Source organism: Macrosteles quadrilineatus, unplaced genomic scaffold (assembly GCF_028750875.1).
Source record: "Macrosteles quadrilineatus isolate MER2022 unplaced genomic scaffold, UCM_ALF_1.0 Scaffold_4__1_contigs__length_99947679, whole genome shotgun sequence".
NCBI lineage: Eukaryota > Metazoa > Arthropoda > Insecta > Hemiptera > Cicadellidae > Macrosteles > Macrosteles quadrilineatus.
In genome coordinates this window covers 11,595,010-11,620,509 of record NW_026542597.1, presented here as the reverse complement: position 1 = coordinate 11,620,509, position 25,500 = coordinate 11,595,010, and the positions used below count along the sequence as shown (strand labels likewise).

The 25,500-nt window shown below is 37.5% G+C and overlaps 2 protein-coding genes across 6 annotated transcripts in view; one reads left to right on the top strand and one right to left on the bottom strand.

Annotated features, from left to right (window-relative positions):
* Nucleotides 1-10,230, top strand: part of LOC128992112 (RNA polymerase-associated protein CTR9 homolog) — a 34,740-nt gene extending 24,510 nt beyond the window's left edge. Inside the window, exons 22-24 of the mRNA XM_054415531.1 lie at nucleotides 7,568-7,639; nucleotides 8,921-8,976; nucleotides 9,667-10,230. Of these exons, the coding sequence (XP_054271506.1) occupies nucleotides 7,568-7,639; nucleotides 8,921-8,976; nucleotides 9,667-9,704 (166 nt within the window). The 3' untranslated portion in view covers nucleotides 9,705-10,230. The remainder of the gene's footprint in view (nucleotides 1-7,567; nucleotides 7,640-8,920; nucleotides 8,977-9,666) is intronic.
* Nucleotides 10,231-10,561: 331 nt separating this feature from the next.
* Nucleotides 10,562-25,500, bottom strand: part of LOC128991428 (C2 domain-containing protein 5) — a 41,242-nt gene continuing 26,303 nt past the window's right edge. For all 5 annotated transcript variants that reach the window (XM_054414289.1, XM_054414290.1, XM_054414293.1 and 2 more), the window contains 6 exons: nucleotides 25,265-25,367; nucleotides 24,721-24,834; nucleotides 24,449-24,558; nucleotides 23,441-23,566; nucleotides 16,820-16,966; nucleotides 10,562-15,606 (listed from right to left, as the gene is read on the bottom strand). In XM_054414289.1, coding sequence (XP_054270264.1) covers nucleotides 15,550-15,606; nucleotides 16,820-16,966; nucleotides 23,441-23,566; nucleotides 24,449-24,558; nucleotides 24,721-24,834; nucleotides 25,265-25,367 — 657 coding nt within the window. In that variant the 3' untranslated portion in view covers nucleotides 10,562-15,549. The remainder of the gene's footprint in view (nucleotides 15,607-16,819; nucleotides 16,967-23,440; nucleotides 23,567-24,448; nucleotides 24,559-24,720; nucleotides 24,835-25,264; nucleotides 25,368-25,500) is intronic.

Genomic DNA, 25,500 nt, shown 5'->3' with positions numbered 1-25,500 from the left:
TTTTCATTAATTTTGGCCAATAACGTTACAAAATCGTTATTACTTTAATGTAGATTTTCACTATAACGAATCCTACTCTCCTTATATTAGTACTTTGCTTGACCAACAACTCAGTTTTGAAAATACTTAACTAACATACTCTCTTACCGCAATTTAAAAAACAAATTTTTTGAGAAGTTCTTTAAGGTCGAGCTCCAAGATAACTTTCCAACCTCCTCTATTGAAAGTTTTCCAAAAAATTTCACCTCTTCGTGCATTGTAAAAACTAAACTATAATCTACTAATGACGACTAACAGCTAGGGGCCTGGGGGTGACGGTGGGGCACACGGGAGGGACTAAGGCTAACATATCTTGTAGTGTCAGCGTTCGCCGCTAGAACCGCTAAGTTGAAAACATTTAATTTTTTATTTTAGTTATAAAATTAACTTTTTAATTTATAAAATATTGTTTTAAAACTATAAAATAATTTTTTTTATTTTTAAAATAAAACTGTCATAACATAACCTAACCAACCAGACTTGCTGATAATATAAAAACTGTATAGTATAAGATAAAAATTTAATTAATGATTACTTATACAGTCCAACCTCAGTATAACGAATCTGAAGGGACCGAACTGAATATTCGTTATATCAAGGATTTTGTTAAAACGAGGTTCGTTATATAGAGGTTAGGTTTGCAGGAATTTCGCTAAGTCGAGGTTCAGAACCAGCGTCGGTCAATATAGGTCGGGATTTGACCTCATTAAAATACAGTACTGTACAATTAAAGTAGCATAGGCTACAATACTTTACAGTACAGTGTTTACATTGTACAGTAGAACCTAAATTATCCGGCATAATAAAGGGGAGGGATCTTGAATATTGCGAAATCATGACAATGGCATTGACCTTGGTACAGGTTAAAAACTGTAAGTTTAAAATCGCAGCTTGTTCTAACCCTCCTAAAACCTAGCCAAACACTGTATTGCGTAGTCATAAACCATGTAAAGAACAAAACAAAACAGTAGAAAGTTTTGCAAGCTACTGCTCGCGATAGGCCGGTAGGCTACTTTTAGTACTTAGTACTTACAGTACGGTACTGATTTATCACAACAGAGGAATGTCAATAATAATCATTAACTATAGCATTTGTGTTGCTAGTTGAAACAGATCGTATTGAAAACAATAAATTACTAGATAAGTCATTATAAAAGGGTATAATCATAACCCTCGTAAAAGGAATGTTAAAATAACGATGTTGCTATTCTTTCTCTTTAGTTTTGTTTTTATATTCTTTCTTAGGTTTCTCTTTATCCAAAAATTGTACAATTCACCATAGTTACTTATCGCCCAATCAAAGCTTACTAAACATTACGTCATCAGTACTCAGTGAATGAAATTAGTTCTCAGTTGCAACATAGCGCGCCCAGCGACAGCAGACAAAGATGTAAAACGGAGCAGACGAATGTTAGCGCAAGCGATGACGTGACCTTTCCATTTCATTTGATAAAGAAATAGATTTTCCCAAAACAATAATTGGGTGGGGGATTTGTTATATCGAGGGAAAGTCGTAGACAATTCGTTATGCAGAGGTTAAATTCGTAATGTAGAGGTTCTGACAATGATAAATTCGTTATATTGAGGTGTCTTATTTTAGCCGAAATCACGAAAAATTTGTTAAATCAAGGTCGTTGTTATGGTTTGTTCGTATGTAGAGGTAAAATATACATTATGTCTTATGGAGAGTTCTAGGGGATTAAAAAAAATTCGTTATATCAAGGAATTCGTTATATCGAGGTTCGTTATATCAAGGTTAGACTGTAATTTTTAATTAATAATAAAATTAATTTTAAAATTAAGTATTATATAATTAAACTGTCATAACCTAACCTAACCAACCAAACTTGCTGGTATGAAAAATTTGTTGACAAAAAGTTAGAGCTACCAGCGGGATTCGAACCCGGGACCTCCTGAACACCAAATCGTAACGCTACTAACTACGCCACGAACGCCGCTGAAATCACATCGTTTCGTTACGGTAATCGTGTTGCTTCAAGGGTATACATTAGCTACTAGAGATATGACGTCACTACACCTTTAGCCTTATCCCGTGTGCCCATTCCTTGGGGGCGGATCCCCCAGCGAGCCAAAGGTGAGTCCCTTTATAATTTAAATAAGCTCAAAGATAAGCACAAACAAATAATTCATATATTAAAATGTATTTTTCTAAAATAAAAATTTAAAAACAAAAATTTTTCTTGATGTTGTTGATGTTCTTTATGTTGTTGATAAGCTCCCAGAGGGCAAGCCGTGCCTCAGGTATCCGTATGCTGGTATGTGTATGCTGGTATCCATATGCTAGTATGCGTATGCTGGTATCCATATGCTGGTATGCGTATACTGGTATCCGTATGCTGGTATGCGTATGCTGGTATCCATATGCTGGTATGTGTATGCTGGTATCCATATGCTGGTATGCGTATGCTGGAATCCATATGCCGCTATCCATATGCTGGTATCCATATGCCACTATCCATATGCTGGTATCCATATGCCGCTATCTGAATTTGATAGCAGTTGGTTTGCATATTATCAGATATGCTGGCCAAACTATTATACATAACTTCATTTTTATGTTGTTTGTTGTTGTTCCGGATCGGTATGACAATCAATAAAAGGTTAAATTACCTGTGTCCGCCGGTCGATCCTAATGTATCCTATTACAGGAGATGCATTTCGGCGAAATTAAATCGCCATCATCAGTCCTAATATAAGGTCTTGAGCCTCCCCATTAGGTGCGTCTTGGTGTTTTTTAAATACATACACGAACTGTACACTTATACACATGACGAATAAAACATAAATACACGGTAGGCCTACTATTATTTTTACTATGGACATGTAGACGCACGTCGGTCGTGTGCCGAGTCTCGACTGAAACGCTCATTGAAAAAATTTAAGTTTCCTAGCCATATACAACACTGATTCAAGGTCTTTTCCCGGTTATCAAAACTCAAGAACAATTTTATACACAAAGAATCTCTATTTTCATTTACGGTTACCCTACAAATTATTGCACTTGCGGTTAATTAAATCTTTTATGTAAGGAAAAACGTTTTTAACTTACTTGGTTTGGATGTGCTTTCAAACCGTGATCGGAATTGGTTGCGGTATTTGTAAACAACATTCAATGTAAACATATCGGTGACAGCTAGAAGAAATAATCTTACTAATAAGAATTAGTAAGTATCTTAATTATCTTAGCTGTTCGCTATTTCATAGATGAATATGTAATAAACATTGGGAGAAAACTTTACAAAAAATCGCACAAAATTGGGTTTTTAATCGTCTGTAATTTTATATACAAAGTAGTGACGCCATATTTTAATGGCTAAAGACAATCTCACCAATCCAGTGAATGAATACATTAAAATTGATCTCGGTTTTCAGGAGAAGGCCGCGTAAAATGGCTCTTGGGCCGCGACAGACAGGAAGACAGACAGAAATTTAGATGAGACTTGTTTCGGTTTTTTAATGTACAAAACGTAAAAATAACCTACCTAAAAGTTTATGATTCTGAGCAATTTACAGACAAAACTATAATTTTATTTATATAGATATTCTCGTGTGGAAGATGACTGATTAGATATCTATCATGCTATCAACCAATAATTTAAAAATATTAATGTTTTAAATTAAACACATAGACTTATTTGAATATTATATTCTAATAAGGGGCTGTATTCTATAGCCCCGGATGCCGGGTTCGAATCCCACCGGTGGCACTAATTTTTGTCCAAGATTTATCCATTATCAGCAAGTTTGGTTGGTTTGAGTTAGGTTATGACGGTTTCATTTTATAATTAAAACATTATAAAATTGAATTTTTAACCATTTATAGTGTTGTTTTATGAACATATGACAATTTTTAATTGAACCTTCATTTGATTTTTTTCATTATCAGCAAGTTTGGTTGGTTTAGTTAGGCAATTACAGGTTAATTTTATAATTATAAAATTGAATTTGAGGCTTGTATAATTGAGTGGAGCGAGCGAAGCGAGCGTAGCTCTTTGGGATCAACTTCAATGCAAACAATAAGGCAACATCAAATTTCAACACTCAATTACGGCAGAACACATTTCAGCCAAACTTAACAAGATCACTTAGACTAAAATAGTGAGATGGTTAATAAACAAACAAATTTCAATTAGATAATGCTAATGCATAAAATAAAAAAAAATATTTTAGAAAAAAGTAGTGTTATTGCAAAAATCTGTCATTATAGGCCTACACCCCAAAATAAACATAAAACTCAATAGCGTCAGGCATTTACATGTAGTTTTTTGTATTTTTTATATTTTTGTTGCTGAAATATAATGAACATTAAGTAAAAAATTAAACTTAAGGAAATGAACAACATAAAAAAAACATATTTTACTTACATATAAGTGAAAGCGGCTCAAGAACTGGAGAACAAAAGTTTAGAAACTCTTGAGGTAAGTTCACTTAAAATCTTGAGACACACTAAATGAAAGTAAATTGACAAAAATAAAAATGTCAAGTCAATAAAACGTGTCCTTAATATCTACTATTTACATATATAATACATTTTTGGTTATTTTTTCGAACTAAAACTTGCAGTTGTGCAGCGTTACACAGTCCAAGTGCAGACCTCTCTTACACTTGACGCAGACAGTCCTGGAGCGCCTCCTCTTCCCCTCTTCGTTTTTAGATCCACTGCATTCAATACAATCCTTTTCCCTTTTTCCATCTAACTTTTCCACTCCACACATTCGATTTCCTTGCGGCGCATCTCCTCCTCCGTTCTCACCTCGTGCTTGATTTTTTTCTGAAAGCCAAACATCTGCTAGTGATTCAATGACAGCTATCTGGAATTGTAGTCTGGACATTGGTTTGTCTGTATTCATTTTATAAATTATGTAGCTGTTCAGGCACATTCTTCCAAAAATGTTAAATACAACTTTCTTCCAGTGATTCATAGTCCTCCTCTCGTCCAAATAAGTGTTCAACATCTGATCTGTGCCGTCGATGCCCCCGATCCCATGATTATATTCATATACAATTTGGGGTTTGTTTTTGATGATAACTTTCCCCGATCTCCTAATTGTATATCTTACATTTTTGGCTTTGGCATTAGTTGACATTATTATGAACTGTGTCCTATTAGTCGGTTTTTCTCTATATGCCATCTGTAGGATTGGCCCTTTTGGGACGTACACCTTCTTCCCTACATCATATTTCCCTCGAAGCTGTCTGGGAATACCTTTTCTGCCAACTCGCACTGTTCCGGTCAAATGGGTTTCATTAGTGTACAAAAACCTAGCCAGCTTAGTTGTTGTAAAAAAATTGTCCAAATATATATGGAAACCTTTCTTCAAAAGGTTTCCCATTTCCAAGAGCTTTTTGACAACAGCATAGCCGACACCAAACTGATCAGAGACACTCCTATCTTCGAATGCAGCTCCACGGTAACAATAAAATTGGAAGCAGTAGTTCGTTACAGCGTCGCACAACACCCACAACTTGATGCCCCAACGATGATGTTTTTTTTTTTTTGGATATATTGTGTGAGGGCCACTCTTTTCTTCGTACCAACCAACGACTCATCTACGGATAGCTTTTGATTAGGGGTATAGAAAAAACGAAACATTCTGTTGCAGTGGTCAATCAATGGTTGAAACCTTCCACATGGGTCATAGCCTGGATTCCCTTGAGGCACTAACGTGTTCGAGTCGACAATGTGGAAGAACTTTAGCAAAATCTGGAATCTGTTCCTCGTGAACAATTATAAAACCATTTGATGTTTTGGGACGAAGAAACAAACCAATAGCTTGGAATGGATGGCTTTTGGTTGATGCTTATATTCAAAACAACTGAAAGAAACCCCTTCATTTCAGACATGGTCACATCCACCCATTTCTTGACTCTACTGTTTGGTGACAAGTTATTTCCTCTTGATTCAATAAACCTTTGAGCATATTTGTTTGTTTCCACAACAAATGTGTTTATCAAAGTGGCCGTGAAAAATAGATCGAAGTATGAAATCGGAGGACTATTACGGGGGGGGGGCAATGTTTTGGCCCGGACAGTTCATTGAAAACAAACGAATGTTCATATTCACGGTCAACGTCATCAAACACTTCTTCCCAATCACTACTTTCTGGACGAATTTCTGGATGGCTACCTCCTCTATGACGGCCTCTACCACGCCCTGTAGCTCTTCCTCGTAGGTTTGAACAGCCTCTTGAATTAGTTATAGGAGGCATTACCGGTGCCGGATCATCTGCATCCTCTTCAGAGTCATCCAAATCAGGCCTTGAAAAATGTCCATCCCTGGAGGTCCCGGGAAGGTTCAAATCAAAATTAATTCTTGGACGAGGCAAGGATAACTGGAATCGAGGCCTTGGAGTAGTACTTGGGTCATAATCTGGGTCCTCGTCCGTGTCGTCGACCATTTCGTCACTACTCTCTGTCCCAGAAGAGTCAATGTCATCTAGTGATTCGACATCACTATTGTCATTGTCATCATCATTCACATTCACACCAGTTTCACACAAATCACGTATAAGCGTTCCCTCACTCACAGGAGAATGTGGCCCTTTATTACTAGGCCTATTCATTTTGAAACAAACCACAGTAATGCTCGGGAAACTCACAATACAATACTGTATAAACAAACACAAGGCACGCTGGTTTACATAAGCCTAAGCCATAACCTAACATCCAAAAGCATAATAATAATAAGGTATTCCCGCTAGATTGACAAATCACATGTTAAAAAAAATTGGTTCCACGCAGTCTGAGAGCGGCAGACAGCGTGACGCCCAATGCCACAGCCATCCGTATAACCTCAACACTCATGACTTTAGAATGCTATACGAAATTAATCCGCTCTTTTTTCGTTTACCAACGCATATTTTTAAGTACTACAACTCTTTAGCTTTAATTTGAGTTGTGGTAAGAACGTTTACTGTTAAATATGCGTTTGCTACAATGAATTAACAAAATGCCGATTAGATCGGCGGCGGGCATTTCTCGCGCAGACGCCAGGCGCCGATGTCATCGGCAGCTGGCATTTCTTGCGACGGAAGGTGATGCCGATCACATCGGCAGTTGGCACTTCTCGCGATGTAATTAAAAGCCGATCTAGTCGGCTTTTGGCACTCAAAGGGTTAAATAATCATGACATTGTGGATTGTAAAATTTGTAGTTATTTTCATAACAGTCCCTCATTATGTCTAATATGGGTTTAAGTTATGACCTTTCTCTATTCTGTTTCTTGTTGTACGTTATGCAAACATACTTTTTTTATAACCAGAAATCAAAATAGTTTTCAACTGAAATTCTATATCAATACATGGTTAAAAACTAAACATAAAAAGAGATGTCTAGGTTGATAACAAACAAAGCTTACCAATAGTGTACAACATTTCCTGACTTTGAAAACCTTTGTTTGCAACCTTTTATGTGAAAATAAATCATTGACTTAACTTTCATAAACTTGGCTATATTTGTTAGGTATATTTATTATTTACATTTTTTAAATTACTTGTAATTTGTGCAGATCAAGGTCACATAGCAGGTCAAAGTCCAGATCACGTAGCAGGAGCAGGTCACGGTCAGGCTCTAGGTCTCGGTGAGTTTTATAATTTTATTCACTTACATTGTTTGATAACGCCCAATTCCATAAATCTTTATCAGTTCTTTTCTCACATTTAGCAACAAATATTTTTGGGAATTTAAATATTAAGAAGTTTATGGATACAAGTAGAGGTAATATTTCACAATCCTGTTGCAAGATGCCCTGCAGTAATGCTATTTAAATAAACGGTATCAGCATTCTGACACATACTTTCTCCCATAAGTTTGTCAACAACAAACTTTATCATGTGTAAGCGCTAAGAGTATATATACAGAAATGGAATTTGTAAAATTTTGTTCAGAATTTAAAGGACTATAACATACAAAATTGTTATCAAAATCGTTCGGGCCATTTTTGTGAAAATCCGATTTTTCCGTTATTTTATGGGGTTTTTATGGGAAAATAACATAATTTACAATAACTTTTGAACCATAATTTTTACAGAAATGGGATTTGTACCATTTTGTTCAGAATATAAAGGACTATATCATACTAAATTTTTATCAAAATCGTTTGGGCAATTTTTGGGAAAATCCTATTTTCCCGTTATTTTATGGGGTTTCATGGGAAAATCTCCATTAAAAATCAAAATTTATAAAAAATGAAAAAAAAGCTATAAAAATTGTAAGTACCATAACATACTATGTTAAATCAAAACCGGATTTTTTTCTAAAGTCCTATTTTTCGTTGTTTTATGGGGTTTTATGGGAAAATAACATAATTTACAATAACTTTTGAACCGTAATTTTTACAGAAATGGGATTTGTACCATTTTGTTCAGAACTTAAAGGGCTACAACATACTAAATTTTTATCAAAATCGTACGGGCCATTTTTGAGAAAATCCAATTTTTCCGGTTTTTTATGGGCTTTTATGGGAAAATCCCCATAAAAATCAAAATTTCTAAAAAATGAAAAAAAAGCCTGGAGATACTATGGATTAGAACGTACATACCAAATTTCATCGAAATCGGACCACAGGTTTAGTCCCTAGCTCTGTACACAGACACACACACCCACACACACACACACACACACAGACATCACTCCGAAAACCACTTTTTTGGGTCCAGAGGGACGCAAAACGAATATATCCACTCAAAACTCAAACTCGAAAATTTTGACGAAAACAATACTTTCTCCATATACTATGGTATAGGGGGAGAAAGTAAAAATTACATTTTTACTAAAGTAGGCTACATTGGTTTAAAAGTTAACTGTTTTGTGAAATAAGTGCACAGAGCAATTTATAAGCCCTAAATTATTGATTTTTCAGGTCTCCGTCACCAGAAACAAGGAAATCTGTATCAGGCAGTGACGATGAGGGTTCAGGTTAGTACTGATCAGGTCTTCTTTAACTATTTAGTTAATGATATTCAAATCACAATTTTACGGTTTTTGAAATAGGCTACAGAGAAGTTACAGCAATTTATATTAGCTACAAAACTGTTTTTATCACAACCATCTGGTATAGTTCATACACCTTTATTTGATGTACAGTCACAGTCAAATCTATACCAAACACAGTGGAACGTTTTCAATACAGCGGAACCTCGGTAACAAGTGACCCTTGATAAGAAGCGTCATTAAAAAATAAAATACCCTCGATTTTATAATACTCCTTACATAGACAAAAAGAATTAAATATAGACTGTCAGCCATAGCTGCATATAGCTGCGGTTACCATAGGTTCTGGCACACACCGCTGGGAGCGCCGTTTAGTTAAGTAGCATATATGCCGTAACTACATGGTGCTCCCAGCGGTTTGCGCCAGAACCTATGGTAACCGCAGCACAGCTGGTAGTCTATATTTAATTTTTTTGTCTATGCTCCCTATCACATATTATTGGAAACCTCGATAAGAAGTCAACCTTGATAACAAGTATTGTTTAATTGTCCCCATGAGGGACTTGTTATCAAGGTGGTAGTGTATAAAAAAAAAACCTTGTTCAATTAAGCCTCATATGGCTAGGCCAGTTGTAATTGCATACAATTAACTTTCCTTTTGTTTGTTTGTTTCAGATAAAGGAGGAAAAGGTTCCGGCAGTGGCAGTGATTAAAGCAGTTTCTCGTCCACAATTTTCTGACTTCACTGTGTTTTTTATATTTCGTTGTACATTGCGTACGCTTACGTAGGTATTCAATATTTTATAGAACGTTTTCGATACTGTACGCCCTTGGTTGGCCGAGAAGTTTGGTTGTTCAGTTTTGATTGGGTCAATCAGCTCTGAAGACAAGTGACAAATGGTGATTCCTTGTAAAAAAAGATATATTTACAAATATACATAGTAACTTTTACTACGATAAAAACAGAATCTATACAGGTTAGACTATTATTATCTAAACGAATATATATTTGTGTTACTATAAACTACAACTGTTTTTCTGTGTTACATTTGTTGCAATATTTTCTTATTGATTTTAATTTGTTGAAATTAAAGTTTTATTGAGTTCTTGTCTTCCAAACAAATGTTTTTTAGCTCTAAAACAATAAACCACCCTTGGACAACTGACAGTGTACTGTATCATTTTAGATTAAGAGGTTATTTTACTGTATATAATTACAATAAATTATTGTAAAAACTAGTTTTGTCTTTCTTTGGTTATCTTTAGCCTTTTAAGCCCCTAGGATTATTTATTTGATTATGCCAAAACCTGTATCCTCACAATTTTAGAATACACAAATCCAATTTCTTGCTAATAATTACAATTGATCAGACCTAAAGAGCACTAACAGCATTGGTAAATTTAATGCCCAAGCATCAAAGAAGTCTAGTCTGTTCTAGTTTGTGTTCAGACTATTTTTGAATTTTAATAACTTCCCCAGTGTCATTTTTTATTCCTGTATGGACGTAGTTAGTGGCCCTTTATCATGCTAAATTTAGGATGTTGGTTTGGTAAGTGTAAAAGGTAAAAATAATTGTTAAAACCATTTTATTCACAATAATTCACTATTAGATGTACAGAATAACAGAATCTTTTAAGCTCTTAAATTTCTTTATTCAGTATAATCTACTAATATTAATAATTAATTATAATCTATGGTGTATCACATAAAAAAAACTAAGTAAAATGAAAATTTGGCAATTTTTAAAACTATAAACAATATCACAATAATTTTTATATATAAAAAAACGTCTTGGTTGTGTTGTGAGGGAAAAAACAAAATCCACATCTTAAGTTGCATTGTATGTTCTACTAAATGTTATAGGCTAAAAGCCTAGTCCAGCAAACCTAATTTTACAAATACAAATTGTGTATGCATCAAACAAGAACAGAAGAGCATACTATGTTGGTAACTAACTAATTTTGACCAGTAAACAAGTTTTTGGCAACAATTTTAATATTACAGGAATCATTTTACGCCACTTCTCAATGTTGCTGTTTGCTGTACAATTAGATGAGCAAAGGTCTAATACTACGATCAAGACTACCAAGATCAGGTACATAACATGTTGAGAGTCAAAGTATATTTATTTACATACAATGGGCTGTGTGCAGTTCCTTTTTTTATCCTAAACATGGCATTACAGATAATTTCGCTATAAGCACCTGTAAATGGGAATATTGTTGTGGTTTTGATTAGGTAAACATTTTTCATTGACGACCACTTATTTTGTCATCTCTATATTTATAAAAAACGAACTATTACAAAACAAGTAAAAGGCAAGAGACGTAAACGTGTAAAACAAACATGGATCCTTGTAAGATTCAATACGATTTGCTAATTCTAGAAACAAAATATGACACTTTACAATAAAATAATACAACAAAAATATAATTATAAAATGAGATACATTATGTTATGTGTAGCTTCCTTAATTAGGACTAGACAAAGTTTTCTGCTAATATAATCGTTTTAAAATCAAATGTTCAGTGGTAAATATAGGTAGCTCAGGTGATTTGGGTTTTATTTTTAGCCAATAAGACAATACGGTTACGAGTGATTCACAGTTAAAGCGTCATTTACAGCTAAAACTTTTACACTTTAATTTTGGCAGTTACTTTTCAACAGGTTTGTGTGTACATTGAGACAGAGACATGTTTACAGTAGTTGGTACACATTTATGCAGGATATCACTAAAATGTAGCGGGCTATGCAAAAGATTCCACAAACCAAAATGAGTAAAATATATCCAGTAACATTTTTTTTATTTCGACTTAGTTTAGCCATAATCCGCCATCTCGTACTACTTTCTTAAATAATTTTTTATTCAAATTCCCAAGGTAAAAAAAAAAATTAAATTTCAAAATGGCAGCATTTGTTTTTCTTAAAAAAAATGAGACTAAATAAAAAAATATACACCTTAAATAAGAATAATTGATTCAATTATTTGTTCAATAAGTCGGCTACGCATTTTTGTGTCACCCTGTAAAAAAAACTTGCTGTTTGTAACTGCTTCTAGCCAGTCTTACAACTCGCTCATGTGAGCCTTCAAACAAACTAATACTTATTAGAACTTATCGGGAAAAACTAATACAGTAGTATAGCCTTGCCTAACCAAGATGCTTAGGAGGAATAAAATGATGAATATCTCTCTGGAAGAGTGGCTAAATGTATAATTCAAAATGGACCAAAACCACTTCAGAGGTCACTGGCCTTGCACTTGAGTTTGACCTCAGAGAAGTGAAGAACAGGAATCTTATAGACAAGGTATGAGACAACCGTGTACTTTCAGCTCTATTATGTTGTGCTTGAAATATACTTGTGACGTCCAAGGAAGAGCCAGAGTGACGAACACTGAGCGGGAATTCCTATCACACATTTCACAGGGTCATCCTCCACCGTGAGCATTGTAGTACAAGAGGGCTAGGATGGTGGTGTTGGACTTTGCCCTAGACACCACTGAAGTGTACCATTGAATGTTTCCCCTGTACCTTACTCCTTGGTGTCAGCATACACCAGGGGAGTTTTAAAGACTATACACAATACTTTTATTTAAAAGTAACAATTATTTACCACACAAAGATTAATAAAAATGATTATCCGCAGCTGTCTCGGCCCCGTAATTCAGATTAAATGAGGCTACAATGAGAAAACCACTCTCATATTTTGATAAATAATATTGAGCACATTTAAAAGTAAGTTTTTTGAAGTACTGTGGCCAAACTAACATTACTAGACACATATTTTCTAAATATAATTGCTCTTCCAAATAAGGCACGAAATAATTTAACTATGAATTTATTTGAATACAAATTTATATTAAATATATTTATTTTAATAACTACCCTACCCCATTAACTTTCAAATAATTGACATTTAAGTTTTGGCTTTAGTAGAAGGTACGAATTATATTTAAGCGTTTGAAAATTTAATGAGGTTAAATAAATAATCGTTAAACTCTTCTTATAGTAGTTTACACAACGATTGCGTTAATGACACGATTAGAAAATTTATAAACTTCTATGAGTGTCATTAACACTATTTACGTGAGTTGCACTACTTTACCTACGACAGTTTTTAATTACTAATAATCACTACTCATAACTTCTAAGAGAGGTTATGTTTTCGTTTATAACCTCTTATTTGCCACTGACAGTGATGCAACGAAACATTGTACGAAACACTAATTGCACCACTCAACAATTAAACAGCTGATTGGTTGAAGTTCAAATCATTACAATTTTACTTTTTCTCTCTAAAATCCACGAACCTCATTGGTCTGTTACCCGTGTTGTTACGAGTAAAATGCTGTTATGAAAGTAAAGAATGATGTTAAGAGGAACTTTTCAATTCTATGAACTGAACTGAAATGGCTACTTTAAAAAAACGGCCGTAGGTAAATACCGTACCTTATTGTCATCGGTGTGTATTTATTAAAATAAAACTAATTTATTATACAAGGTAAATTTCTGAGATGTTATAATGTATACAGCTTAATTTGCTTATAGTCCTCTAACAATTTTATACATATTGAATGTAAATATTTAGAGTAGCATTTTATGATAAACTTACTTAATAACTGTAATAATTTATTATTGAGTTGAAATTTAATGCTTGAATGATTATCTAAAAAAAGGTATAAGTCTGATAGTTACCCTTAACTAAACTTTAAAAACTAAATAGAAAATAATTATTATGTGTTCATAGAAGATTTTTTGTAAGGACAACCTAACAGGGACGCTCTACCGTAACTAACTTTAATCTAAAATGCTAAAAATAAATGGCAAAATTAAGTACTCGCACAAAAGTACAACTGTATTAGTTTTGGCACATTTTAAGCCTTTTCAACTATTACTAAAGCGAGGGGCGTTAGAACTAAAAACAGGCATTTCTATACAAACAATAACTCATTCTCACAAACAATAACATCGCAATATTGAGCAGGGAAAATTTGAAAGCTAAAAGATATTCAACCAATTTGTAGGGGTCAACCAAGTCTTAAAGTCAATTTGATTGTTTTCCTAAGTGAGCACAAACTTTCAAGTAAATGTAGAACTTCTTAGATAACTAATGATTCAATAACAGCAAATTTAACAAAACAATTTGAATAATGGCACCCTTGTTTCATATTTACAACAAACATTTTTACAGCACATAATATTTTTTTATTTATAGTACACATTTCTCCAAGAAATACAGGTACTTAAACTAGTATCCAAAAAAGATAATAAAAAGCTCTTAACGCAAAAATGCAGGGTAATATAATACTTACGAGTTTACGAAAATGTGACTCAATGATTGGTGATATTAATGTTGATTCTTTTACGTGTGGTTTATGAATAAATTAAGTATTAATCGGTATTAGGGAAATACGTTTTAAATAAGTGATGTGTAAAACCAAAAGTTGAATCCGAAAACCACCAACAATTGTTACTGTTTTTAGTGTTGAGACTCGCTCAACATGTTTTGGTAATCAAAACAACGCCAAAGATGTTTAGAAACTGATTACTGTTTTTAACAGAAATCCCACTTATTCATTTCAATAAAAATATTGATCTCCTTTTATTCCCAATCAAAATATTTGTGTATTTGTCAATGAAGACTTTAAAAAAATAAAATAAACTTGCTTGGTATTTTTTATATTTTTTTTATTGTCCTAAGACGCTACTCACGGGCCTGGGATTGTTTTTCACATTACTTCAGGCTAGACCTAGGGGTTGCTGCATTATCACTTAGATAATCCATTGGTGTTTTGGCGGGATTTGAACCTGGGTCCTCAGGAACTGAAGTCCTGCACTCTAACCACTAGACAAGCTTGATCATTTTTTTTTGTAAAGTTAATAAATTGCTCCCCAGGTATTTTTTTAAATTGGATCCTATGATCAATTTAAAGCATTTTATTTGGACTAACTGGATTTATTGTTCACAACCATAAACAAGTAGGCAGGTAACTAAATCAGATTTCAGTTCTTGAATTTTGATTTTGTTTTTAGATTCATAATTTTTGGTTTCACCATCACTATTTTTAAGTGGGAAGAGAATAAACTCAATAGCCCCTTCCTATTATGAAATTCGCTAAAACAAATTTCAAGCTCTACAACTAATTAGAAAAATAAGCTCTGATAATTAATTTTTGAAATCGGGACGAGATGATTTCAGACGGCCTTCTCTACATACATTACACAAATCGAACTTGACAATAAATCAACCAGCATTCTGATAACGTTTCAATTTCAATCACAAAAAATTTTCTATCTAAAAATTTCAACAAAAATAATACATAATAATACATGGTTTAGTACTTCAATTACATATTCTGATCCAATCCATTAAAGTGCATTGACCAATTTTCAATCTACAATATTGACACAAACACAATAATACATTGATTGCCAGTTTTTCAATTACAAGTCTCTGAATAATTGCGTTTGCATGATTGGTATTCGTTTTGGTACTTAAAGGAACTATTTGTACGACAGCAGGCGCCTGTGCTAGCTGGGAACAGGCGTGGCGTGGTGTCAGTCAACGTACGAAACTGACACTGCGTCACCTCCTACGTTGATGAGGCATTGACCCTGGAAACACAGACATCAAGAATGGGATGATTATAGAAAAATGTAAAATATTTTGGTTTGCTAATGATTCGACCCTTTTGGATTACACGTTTCGACGGTCTTAGTGTCGCCTTTGGATTGGAACAAAACTATTTTCTTTAAACAATAGATTAGGAAAGCTTTCTCATAGACAACCCACAATTTTTTGTAACAATTCAAAATTGAAGTTTTCAGTAACCTAACCTAACCCTAAACGTAGATGTATTAGACACTTGCTGATCCGGCACATTTGGGAAAAATAGTTGAAACTGCCGGATAATTGAACGTCTTCTAAAATCCGCTGTTATTGCGACACTTAAATAAGGAATTCAACCAACATCCAAAAGATCAATACTGAAGTCTAAATAATAGCTCCCAATGTCTGAACGATTGCTACCAAAGTATAAACGGTCACTCATGTAGTTTGAACTATTGCTCTTGACGTCTGTCGATCATATTACTTAAAAAGAATACAAACAAAAAACTTTCAGACCTTCTTAAGGTATTTGTGTAACGAAAAGGAATGTGCTATACAATACTAACGTAAAATTAGACAAAAATTTGGCTTACTATGAACAGGGTGCTTGGATCATAAAGCTTATTATTATTAGTTATTAAATAATGATTTGTGATATCTTCCATGATTAAGAAACACAACACCAAAACACTAATATAATATTGAACACTAACTTTGTAAACAGTTTTAGTAATTAATTGCCTTAATCTAGTTTGCCAAACATCAACAGTTAGAATTATAAAAGATAATATAGGTTCCGGTATTCTAAATGTGGATATTTTTAGAACAATTTCCAAAGTCTCGTCCATTTTAAATGGGAATGACACCAATCTATTAGACCAGCAAAGTAAATTCTCAGTTTCATTGGATTAAAGACTTTAATCTCTAATGTTCCATACACAAATTTGAACACCAGAATAGACCAAGCTTTACATGTTGACTTAACATTACAGGATGTCAAGCAGCTACCTTGAATGAAAATAAGTGAATTCCCAGGGATCATTCGCCATGACAAATTCTCTGTGATTTGTATAATTGTTTATTATCTATTCAATCCGTTAACAATCCATATTTGGACCTTCTGAAGGAGACAAGTGACAACTGCAGTGACCAGTAGACACTACATTGATGTTATAATGCCCATAAAATATGCATAAAAATATTACAAAGGACACTTACATGATTTTTGTGGGGATTGTTGAGTATGATGCACTCATTGAGGAAGAACGCAACCATAGCGTTGCCTCCCAGAGCCGTCACATGGGCCCTGATGATGGCGAGCACTTCTGCGACAAAACTGTGCACAAAACCACTCATTCCACCACCCTGGAACATCGCGTTGAACGCTGTAGGTGCCTTTTTTCTAGAGTTTATAAATACTTGATACTTCAGGATTTTTATGGGTAAATATTTTTGCTATCTCTAGGCAGGATTTTTTCTAGACGTCTCCCAATTGCACCCAACGATTCCGAATTCCGATAACTGCCGAATGCTTTCGGCATCAGGACCCTTGACAGTGAATAAGACTAGTCAAATCATTATCTACTTCATGCATTACTCACCTTGACCTTGAGAAGTTTCATATTGATGCCAGTTACCAACCTTGTCATTTAAAATATTGCCAAGTGGAAGTGACTGATGTCTAATTAACTCTTTATAAAAATAAAATATACGAGTAAAATGATTAGAAGAAGTTACAAGATTGGAAAGAGTTTGCCCAAATACTGCTATAACTTATTGATCACTAAAATATAAAGGCAATTGTATAGAATTGAACCATGCCCCCGTGCCTGCACCCAGACTAACGAAATGGAAGCGTGATCCATGCGCAGGCCCGAGGAACGGCCCACAAAACTTTACTTAACAAAATGAGAACCATGGATCATGAGTCGTGACATTCGCCCGGTGGAAATAGTCACGGCTCAACCTCCCTCCCCAAAAGAGGACACTCCTCTCCAAAAGGGACAAACAAACAAGCCTCTCCCCCACTTCCTGAAAAGAGAATGACCTGAAAGACAACTCAAGTGTCTGTGGTGGGGAACGCCAAGGGACTTCCAAACTGAGGGGAAAACTCACCCCCAGGGTTTGCTCTGGCCAGAGCTGGAAAATTTTGTGAGGGAAATTCCTTCGCAGAACACAGGGGACAGGAGAAGTGATCAGGTTCTCTGGCCCAGTGCACTTCCCACCCAGACACAAGAGGAAAGAAAATTGCCTACGGAAGAGTTCCGCGGAAGGGCTTGAGATGAGAAATGTGCGCCCTCCGGAACACTTTTCCAGTCCGCGGATCTCCAAGCTCCGCCGTGACAGGCGTCAAAAACCTCAGGATGCGGTGGGGACCTGACCACCGATGACACAACTTTGCAGCTCTCTTGTCCACAGCCGAACTGGCTGGATGAGCTTTACAAAACACCAAATCCCCCACCTGGAAAGGGTTGTCTACTCTACCACGATTGTGCTTCCTCCGGACCAATTCCCTAGCTCTGATCAAGTTTCTCCTGGCCGCTTGCCAAGTTGCCTTGACATCAGCCGCACCAGGAGGTGGCAGAAGGTCGCCAATTCCCCACACATTCGCTAACGGGTTGTTAGGCGGATAGCCTAGAAACAGCTCGAAAGGGACCGCCTTGTGACTCTCATGGTGAGCAGTATTGAAAGCAAACTGAAGCCAAGGGAGTTCCTGATCCCAGGTGGTCTGCTTGTCAGCATGGAAAGCTATGAGAGCGGAACGAAGATTGCGATTGAACCTTTCAGCATGAGAAGGCTGTGGATAGTAAGGGGAAGTAGTCACATGGCGGATTCCGTGCCCAAAGCACATTCTTTTGAACAGATGGGAAACAAACTGTGTTCCGTTGTCGGAAACAATGGTGGCGGGTATTCCAAAATGTTGGAAGAGGTGAGTTCGAAGTACCTGCACGGTGAGCTGTGCAGTGGCATTCCTTAAGGGGAAAAGCCAACAAAACTTGGAGAAGGCATCCACACAAACAAGTAGGAACTTATTTCCTGACTTGCTACGCGGGAGAGGCCCTACATAGTCAATGAAAACCTTCTCCAAAGGTCTTTCCGCCACCTCAGATGACAACAAACCAAACTTAGAGTTTTGAGCGGGCTTGCTCAGTGAGCACGTTTGACAAGAACGCACCCTAGCAGCAAGATCCCGATCCATACCCTTCCAGATGAACATTTCCCTAACCTTCGCAATGGTCTTGTGGATACCTAGATGCCCACCCACAGGAGAAGAATGAAAATACTCAAAGACCATAGGTATTAGAAGACTAGGCAGCACAACTTTAGGTTTACCTCGCTGCCGAGCGCGACAGCAAAGGGCACCCTGGGACAGAAAATATGGGGGGTGGGCTCCCCCATTTTGAAGCTCACCAATGATCTTTGCCAGCTCAGGATCCTTCAGCTGATGGGGAATGAAATCAGAAAAGGCGAGAGGAAACTCCAGGAGCACGGCACAACCCGGTTGCTCTTGGTCAGAAGGATGATCGTCGGGTGAATGGTACATCCTAGATAGTGTGTCAGCAATCACGTTCTGTGTGCCTCGAACGTGTTGCACTTGGAACTTAAGGGACGATATTTGGACAACCCAACGACCAATTTTCCCAAGCTGGCGTGGATGTGCAAGAAGCCACGAGAGTGCCTGGTTGTCGGTTTCCAATAAAAACTCTTTGTGCTCCAAAAAGCGTCTGAATTTATTGACTCCAAACACGACAGCCAAACACTCGAGTTCATACACAGAAGAGCTTTTCTTTTCGCAGGGACTCAAAGTGCGTGAGGCGTACGCAATTGGCTGCCTAACACCATCCACCTCTTGTGACAACACAGCCGCAATTGCGACGGAGGAAGCATCTGTTTGCAAGACAAAGTTTTGATTGAAATCCGGCATCGCCAAAACAGGGGGCTGCATGATAGCCTCCTTGAGAAGATCAAAAGACGTCTGCTGCGCTTCACCCCAGACAAACTTGGCGCCCTTCTTCCGAAGCTCATTGAGAGGAGCCGCCAATTCAGCAACATTGGGGATGAAGCGTCGGTAAAAACCTACCATGCCGATGAACCTAGCAATACCCTTGACATCTCTGGGAGGAGGAAACTCCCTGATAGCCTGGGTTCTAGCGGGGTCGATGCAGACGCCTCTATGAGAGATAAGATGACCAAGGAACGAAATTTCCGGCTTTGCAAAACTAACCTTGTCAGGATTCACGGTAAGGCCAGCCCTATTCAATCTACTCATGACTTCTTCAAGATGAATCAGGTGATCTTCAAAGCTCTCACTGTACACCAAGAGATCGTCGAGGTAATTGAACACAAACTTGAACTTGACATCATGAAAGATGGAATCAAGGAGTCTGGTGAGAGTCTGGGCCCCCACAGCAAGACCCATCGGAACTCTTGTGAACTGATACAAATTCCACGGAACGCAGAAAGCAGTGAGAGGTCGAGACTCAGGTTTCAAAGGAATCTGATGATAGGCCTGATTCAGATCAAAAACAGAAAAATACTTGGCCTTACCGAACCAATCAAACGCAGAATGCAAATCGGGGAGAGGCACAGAGTCGATTTCAATTTGCGCATTCAATTTGCGATAGTCCAGAACCATTCGGGACTTGCCATTGGGTTTCGGGACGAGAAAAGCTGGACTAGCGTAGCTCGAACGGGAGGGTTCAATGACACCATTTTCCAGAAGTTCGTCAATGATTTTTCTGAGAGTTTCCATTTTGGGTGGAGCTAATTTGTATGGGTGAGAGCGAACGGGACGGGTATCTGTTAGACGAATCTCGTACTCTAACAGGTTAGTGACTCCAAGCTTTGGCGTCAGCACATCTGGGAAACGAGAACACAAGGTTCTGATGGCTTCAGCCTCGCAAGTAGTCAGATGCCCTAACGGATCAATTGTTGGCTTGCTGGGTATCTCAGGCTCGACTACCGCAGCACCACCACCAATTTCATCAGCAAAAGATATTAATACCCGCCTCGCAAATCGGAAAAAACACTGACCTCTGCCTAAATCCAAAATTAGGCCAGTGTGCTTGATAAAATCCGCTCCCAAAATGACAGGGAAACAAAGGTCCTTAGCCACCCAAAAACTCCAAACCCAAGAAAATTGTTCAATTTTGAACTTGAAACGGGCTTCATAGATGATGGGAAGGGGTGAATTTGACGCAGTCCAGCAGATAGGGGTTTTTCGCTCAACTTGCTTGATAAGCCCAGACGATTCAAGTTTTTCAAAAAGGGACAAGGAAATGAGGCAACGGGCTGACCCAGAATCCACTAGGGCCTTCTGCACCGTGGAACCTATGAAGATGTTGAGACGTGGGCAAGTTGAGCGCGCCGCTTTCACGCCCATGGTAGCAAGGCCCGCAATCCCCCGCAGCAGAGGCTCGGTCACAGGCACAACACTCCCAGAAGGGGAGGCAACAGAAACATTAACTGACTTTAACTTAGAATTTGACTTACTTGAAAAAACTTTCAAATTATTGCCCTTTACATTATCACCAACAACCTCACAGGAAGGATTGGGCAATTTTTCCTCCTGTGAGCAAACTAGTTTTTTGGACCACGTCCAAAATTTCCACCTTGACGGCAATGCCGCCGAATGTGACCTGGTTGCCCACAACCAAAACAAACAACAGGTTGCCTCTGCCACTGCGGCGGTTCAGGACCCAACCCCACGGGTGCTACGACAGCATGATGACCAGCTAGGGGAAGATGCCCCGCCGCTTGGTCTCTCTGAAAATCAGCGTCCTGGACAGATCTCGAAAGGATGGAGAGTCTGTCCAGATCCGCAAAAGATGCAGGCCGTGGTGCAAAAACCAGACGGGAGCGTTCCTCAGGCTTCAACCCCTGAAGCACAATGTCAATGAGCTCAAGCTCACTGATCCCCAAACGCAAGACCCTTTCCACCGTGCGAATGTCCCCCACGTACTGGCTGAGAGACTCGGCTGGCTGCTGAGGACGAAAAACTCTCTCAACTTTCAGCTTCTCCATGACCCGACGGGGCATGAAAAGCTCCAAAACTTCTTTATGGAAAACATCAAAGGTGACGCCTCTGCGCAAACAATCAAGCAATCTGTCCCCCAACGGTTTCAGACAGTATGGAGCAATGAGTTCCATCAAAGTTGCGTCTGACATGCCAGGGTATTCACGCATGCGCAAAACACTCTCCAGAAAAAAACAAAGACCATTCACATCTAACCCGTCCACCGGCCGGAAACCACTCAGGACAGAGGCAAGGGGATGGGGAAGTTTGCCAAAGGAGTTAGAGATGGAAGGGGAACTATGAACTTGAGAAGGAAAGGGAGATGGGGACTGGACATTCAGCGTAGCCGCAGCCAAGGTGGACGTGTGAGAGGGGGACGGTGTGACATTTGCATTTGACATTTGAACATTTGCAGGCAACTGGAGCAGTGTACTTGGCGTAGGCGGAGCCCGGGGGGTACCCACTGGAGCCACAACTTCAACAACAGACTTTGGCACTGTGTTTGAAATTTCCAAAGAACGGTTGTCTTCAAAAATTTCGACTTTCTCTTGGACAGACTTTCCTGCCTTAATACTCTCCAAAATTCCTTCCAGCTCAAGAATTCTGGCTTCCACCAAGCTCTTGTCCTCATCTTGGATTTCAGGTTGCCCTGAAACCAAGAGCAGACGCTTACGCCAGTGCGTCAGCTGTGTGATAGCCGAACCCTTAGCTGAGCCCATAGGCAAACTACTCCAACTATCAATTTCCCCACTTAGCTCTTCCATCCTCTCTTTACATGCCTCCAGTTCCTCATCCAAACTGAGCGACTCAACCCAAGCTTGAGGCATGCTAGCAATTTGTCTGAACTGTGTACGCAAAGTGCGTACATCAGTTCCAGGAGTCTCCCCCCGGGACCGCACCTCGTACACCAGCTCCGGCTTCCTCAAATATTCCGGCACAATTGACGCCATACCGAGTCTCAACCAGCACTTGACTCAAAATAACAGCCAACAAAATTTTTTCACAAAACAAACACAGAAATTTAATTCCTAAGGCTTCTGGACGTTGATGCCCACGCACCTGATGGGGCCCGAAAGAAGAACCTGCCCATTCATACCGCAAGTACCGCAAGAAAAAACAACAACAAATGACCCACGAACGTACACACACACAAACATACACCGATACATACACTAGACAACACCTAACACTTGTGTGATGGGGGGTACACACAAACCTTTTTTTTTTTTTTTTTTTTTTTTTTTGACACATGACCATGCTTTTGACACTCTTGCTCCCGAAGGATGCAAGTCATTACCACCGATTCCACCCGGTGCCTCGGCCAAAGGGCGAGCTCCTAATAAAATGTGTTTACGCCCCACCACAACAACAACAAGACCTTTTTCCAAAACTGCCAGGCCAGAACATTTCCAAGAAACCAATCCATCCACGGCTCTTCAAAACAAAACAAAAAACAGAACGCGGACAGCGATCGCATCCCTAAGTATCCGAGTCGTGAAACCAAGTTTCACGACAAGGCACCCAGGACGCAACCCACTAACCACGCTCTGCTACCAGATGAACCATGCCCCCGTGCCTGCACCCAGACTAACGAAATGGAAGCGTGATCCATGCGCAGGCCCGAGGAACGGCCCACAAAACTTTACTTAACAAAATGAGAACCATGGATCATGAGTCGTGACATTCGCCCGGTGGAAATAGTCACGGCTCAGAATCAGGCAAACCCTGTGGTAGCTTTACTGTCACATTTTACCTCCAAGTCATTAAACTACCACTATTAAAAGGAATACTACCCAAACTGATTGATCAACGAATAAACATACCTCTCTTATGCATGAAGTTTCTCTTATAAAGAAGAAATTGAGGTTCCCCAGATATCTTTCTATGTGTCCGCCAGGAACGTAAGATAACGGTGTTAGGTCAACTCCGTAGCGCTCTCTGGGGGGCAACTGAAATCAAATTATTTACTGTACAGGGTGAGGTAATGAAAGCGTCTCAATTTATAAACGTTACAAATTTAATACTATTTACCATATACATATTAATAGCACATCAAAACACAACTTATCTTATACCATTTTAACTTGATGGAGTCATTTTTCCATTTCTTGAAAACAACGTCCTTTAAGAGACGTCAGTGTACTACTTGACATTCCCTATAGTCTTATGTTATTCTTACTCCCATTCAAGACTTAGGAGTTAATTTTTGAATTACCTGATATGTAAAAGTAAGATTATGTGAAATAAATGTTTGTACTACATAAGATAAAAATAGGTTAATTTGTAAAAACTAATGTATATTGTAATTGTGTTTTATTTATTATATCGTACGTAATATCAGTGGTGTAGGGAATGACAAAGTGAAGACAACGGAAAAATTATGAAATAACAGAATAAGAAAAATGATTTTCCATGAAATTTCTTAGACGTTCTAACTCACGTTTCTAGACGTAAAACAATTAAAAAGAAAATTAAATTTCTAATCCCACAGTTTACTAGATATTTTAAATTTACAATCGCTTCGGTGTTTGAAAAAATATTTTAAGATGGTAAATAGCGACTGTTTAAAATTAACAAAATTAACATTGCTCTTAAGGCGGGAAAATCCAAGATCGTTAGCTTCCATGAACTCCTTTGGAGTACAATTCAAAACTACAAAGAACATTTCTAATCTCACAGTATACTAGATATTTAAATTACAATCACTTTGGTGTTTGAAAAAATATTTTTGGACGATAACTCTTCAGCAGCTGTTTAAAATTATCTAAGATAGCCGCAAGCCTCCAAGGACTCTGAACTGAATTAAGAGCTTCTTTATAATAGCTACTAACATGAGTAGACTGTCGAGTAGGCCTAGGGGACTTGGGCCTAGCTGCCTTGGTAGACTGAGCACTATTTGATTCTTGGTCTTCCTCCAGAGAAAATATCATGTCACCATCATCTGTGTAAACATAACACCATGAGTGGACAAGCCATAGACATGTAATCATTTATTTAATAACATTTAATTAAAAAATAGCTTTTTCCTTGTAGGGAAATTAGCTAAAACAGACAATTGTAATAAAGTTGAAAGTAGATGCTTACAATAAAACGTTTTCCATACCTGACTTTTTACTGGTATTTAGAGATTCGGGTTTGCTGGAAGCCCCAAGTGTTCCAGCTCTTCTTCGGACGGATTTCACATTTTTTATCATTTCTCCTAGACCTACAGCCATTCCTGTTAACATAAAGTAAAACATTGAATATAACCGTGAGAGAGTCGCTATAATAAACTTATAACAAGATTGATACTCAAAACAAGATGAGATTTCTGAGCCCAAAATGAAAATTCAATTTTCCACCGATCATGATAGAACATTTTTGCAATTATTATTTTTTTTATTCAACAACTCAAAATTATCTAAAAGAGCGATACAGTATAAGTTAAGCATTTCGAACAACTAAAACAATATAAATAAACTATTCCGTAGTCAAAATTTCAATGCTTAAGTTTTACAAAAGAACTGTTCATCAGAGTTATTTTGTTGCCTGCTCAGCTTTGCCTTTTCCCTAACACGTATTTGCGCAATAACCTAAATTTGAGTTTCATGTGATGGAAACTACTGCTAGCATTGTTATTATAGTAATATTTTTTTATAGCCACTCACCCACTATAGAGATCTGCATCTCATCGGGTTCAGGCAAAGCGAGACGGAATTTTATATTTCCGACAGCGCATGGAGTCATCCTCCTCAATTTGTAATAAATACCCTGAAAATGATCAAAGTACATTTTTTTATTCGGGAAAAAGAAATGGACACATAACTAACTTAACTAAGAGAAGAGTTCCAGGTAGTTGAAAACTTATAGAACAAGTTCACAACACAATAAACTTGATATTCCG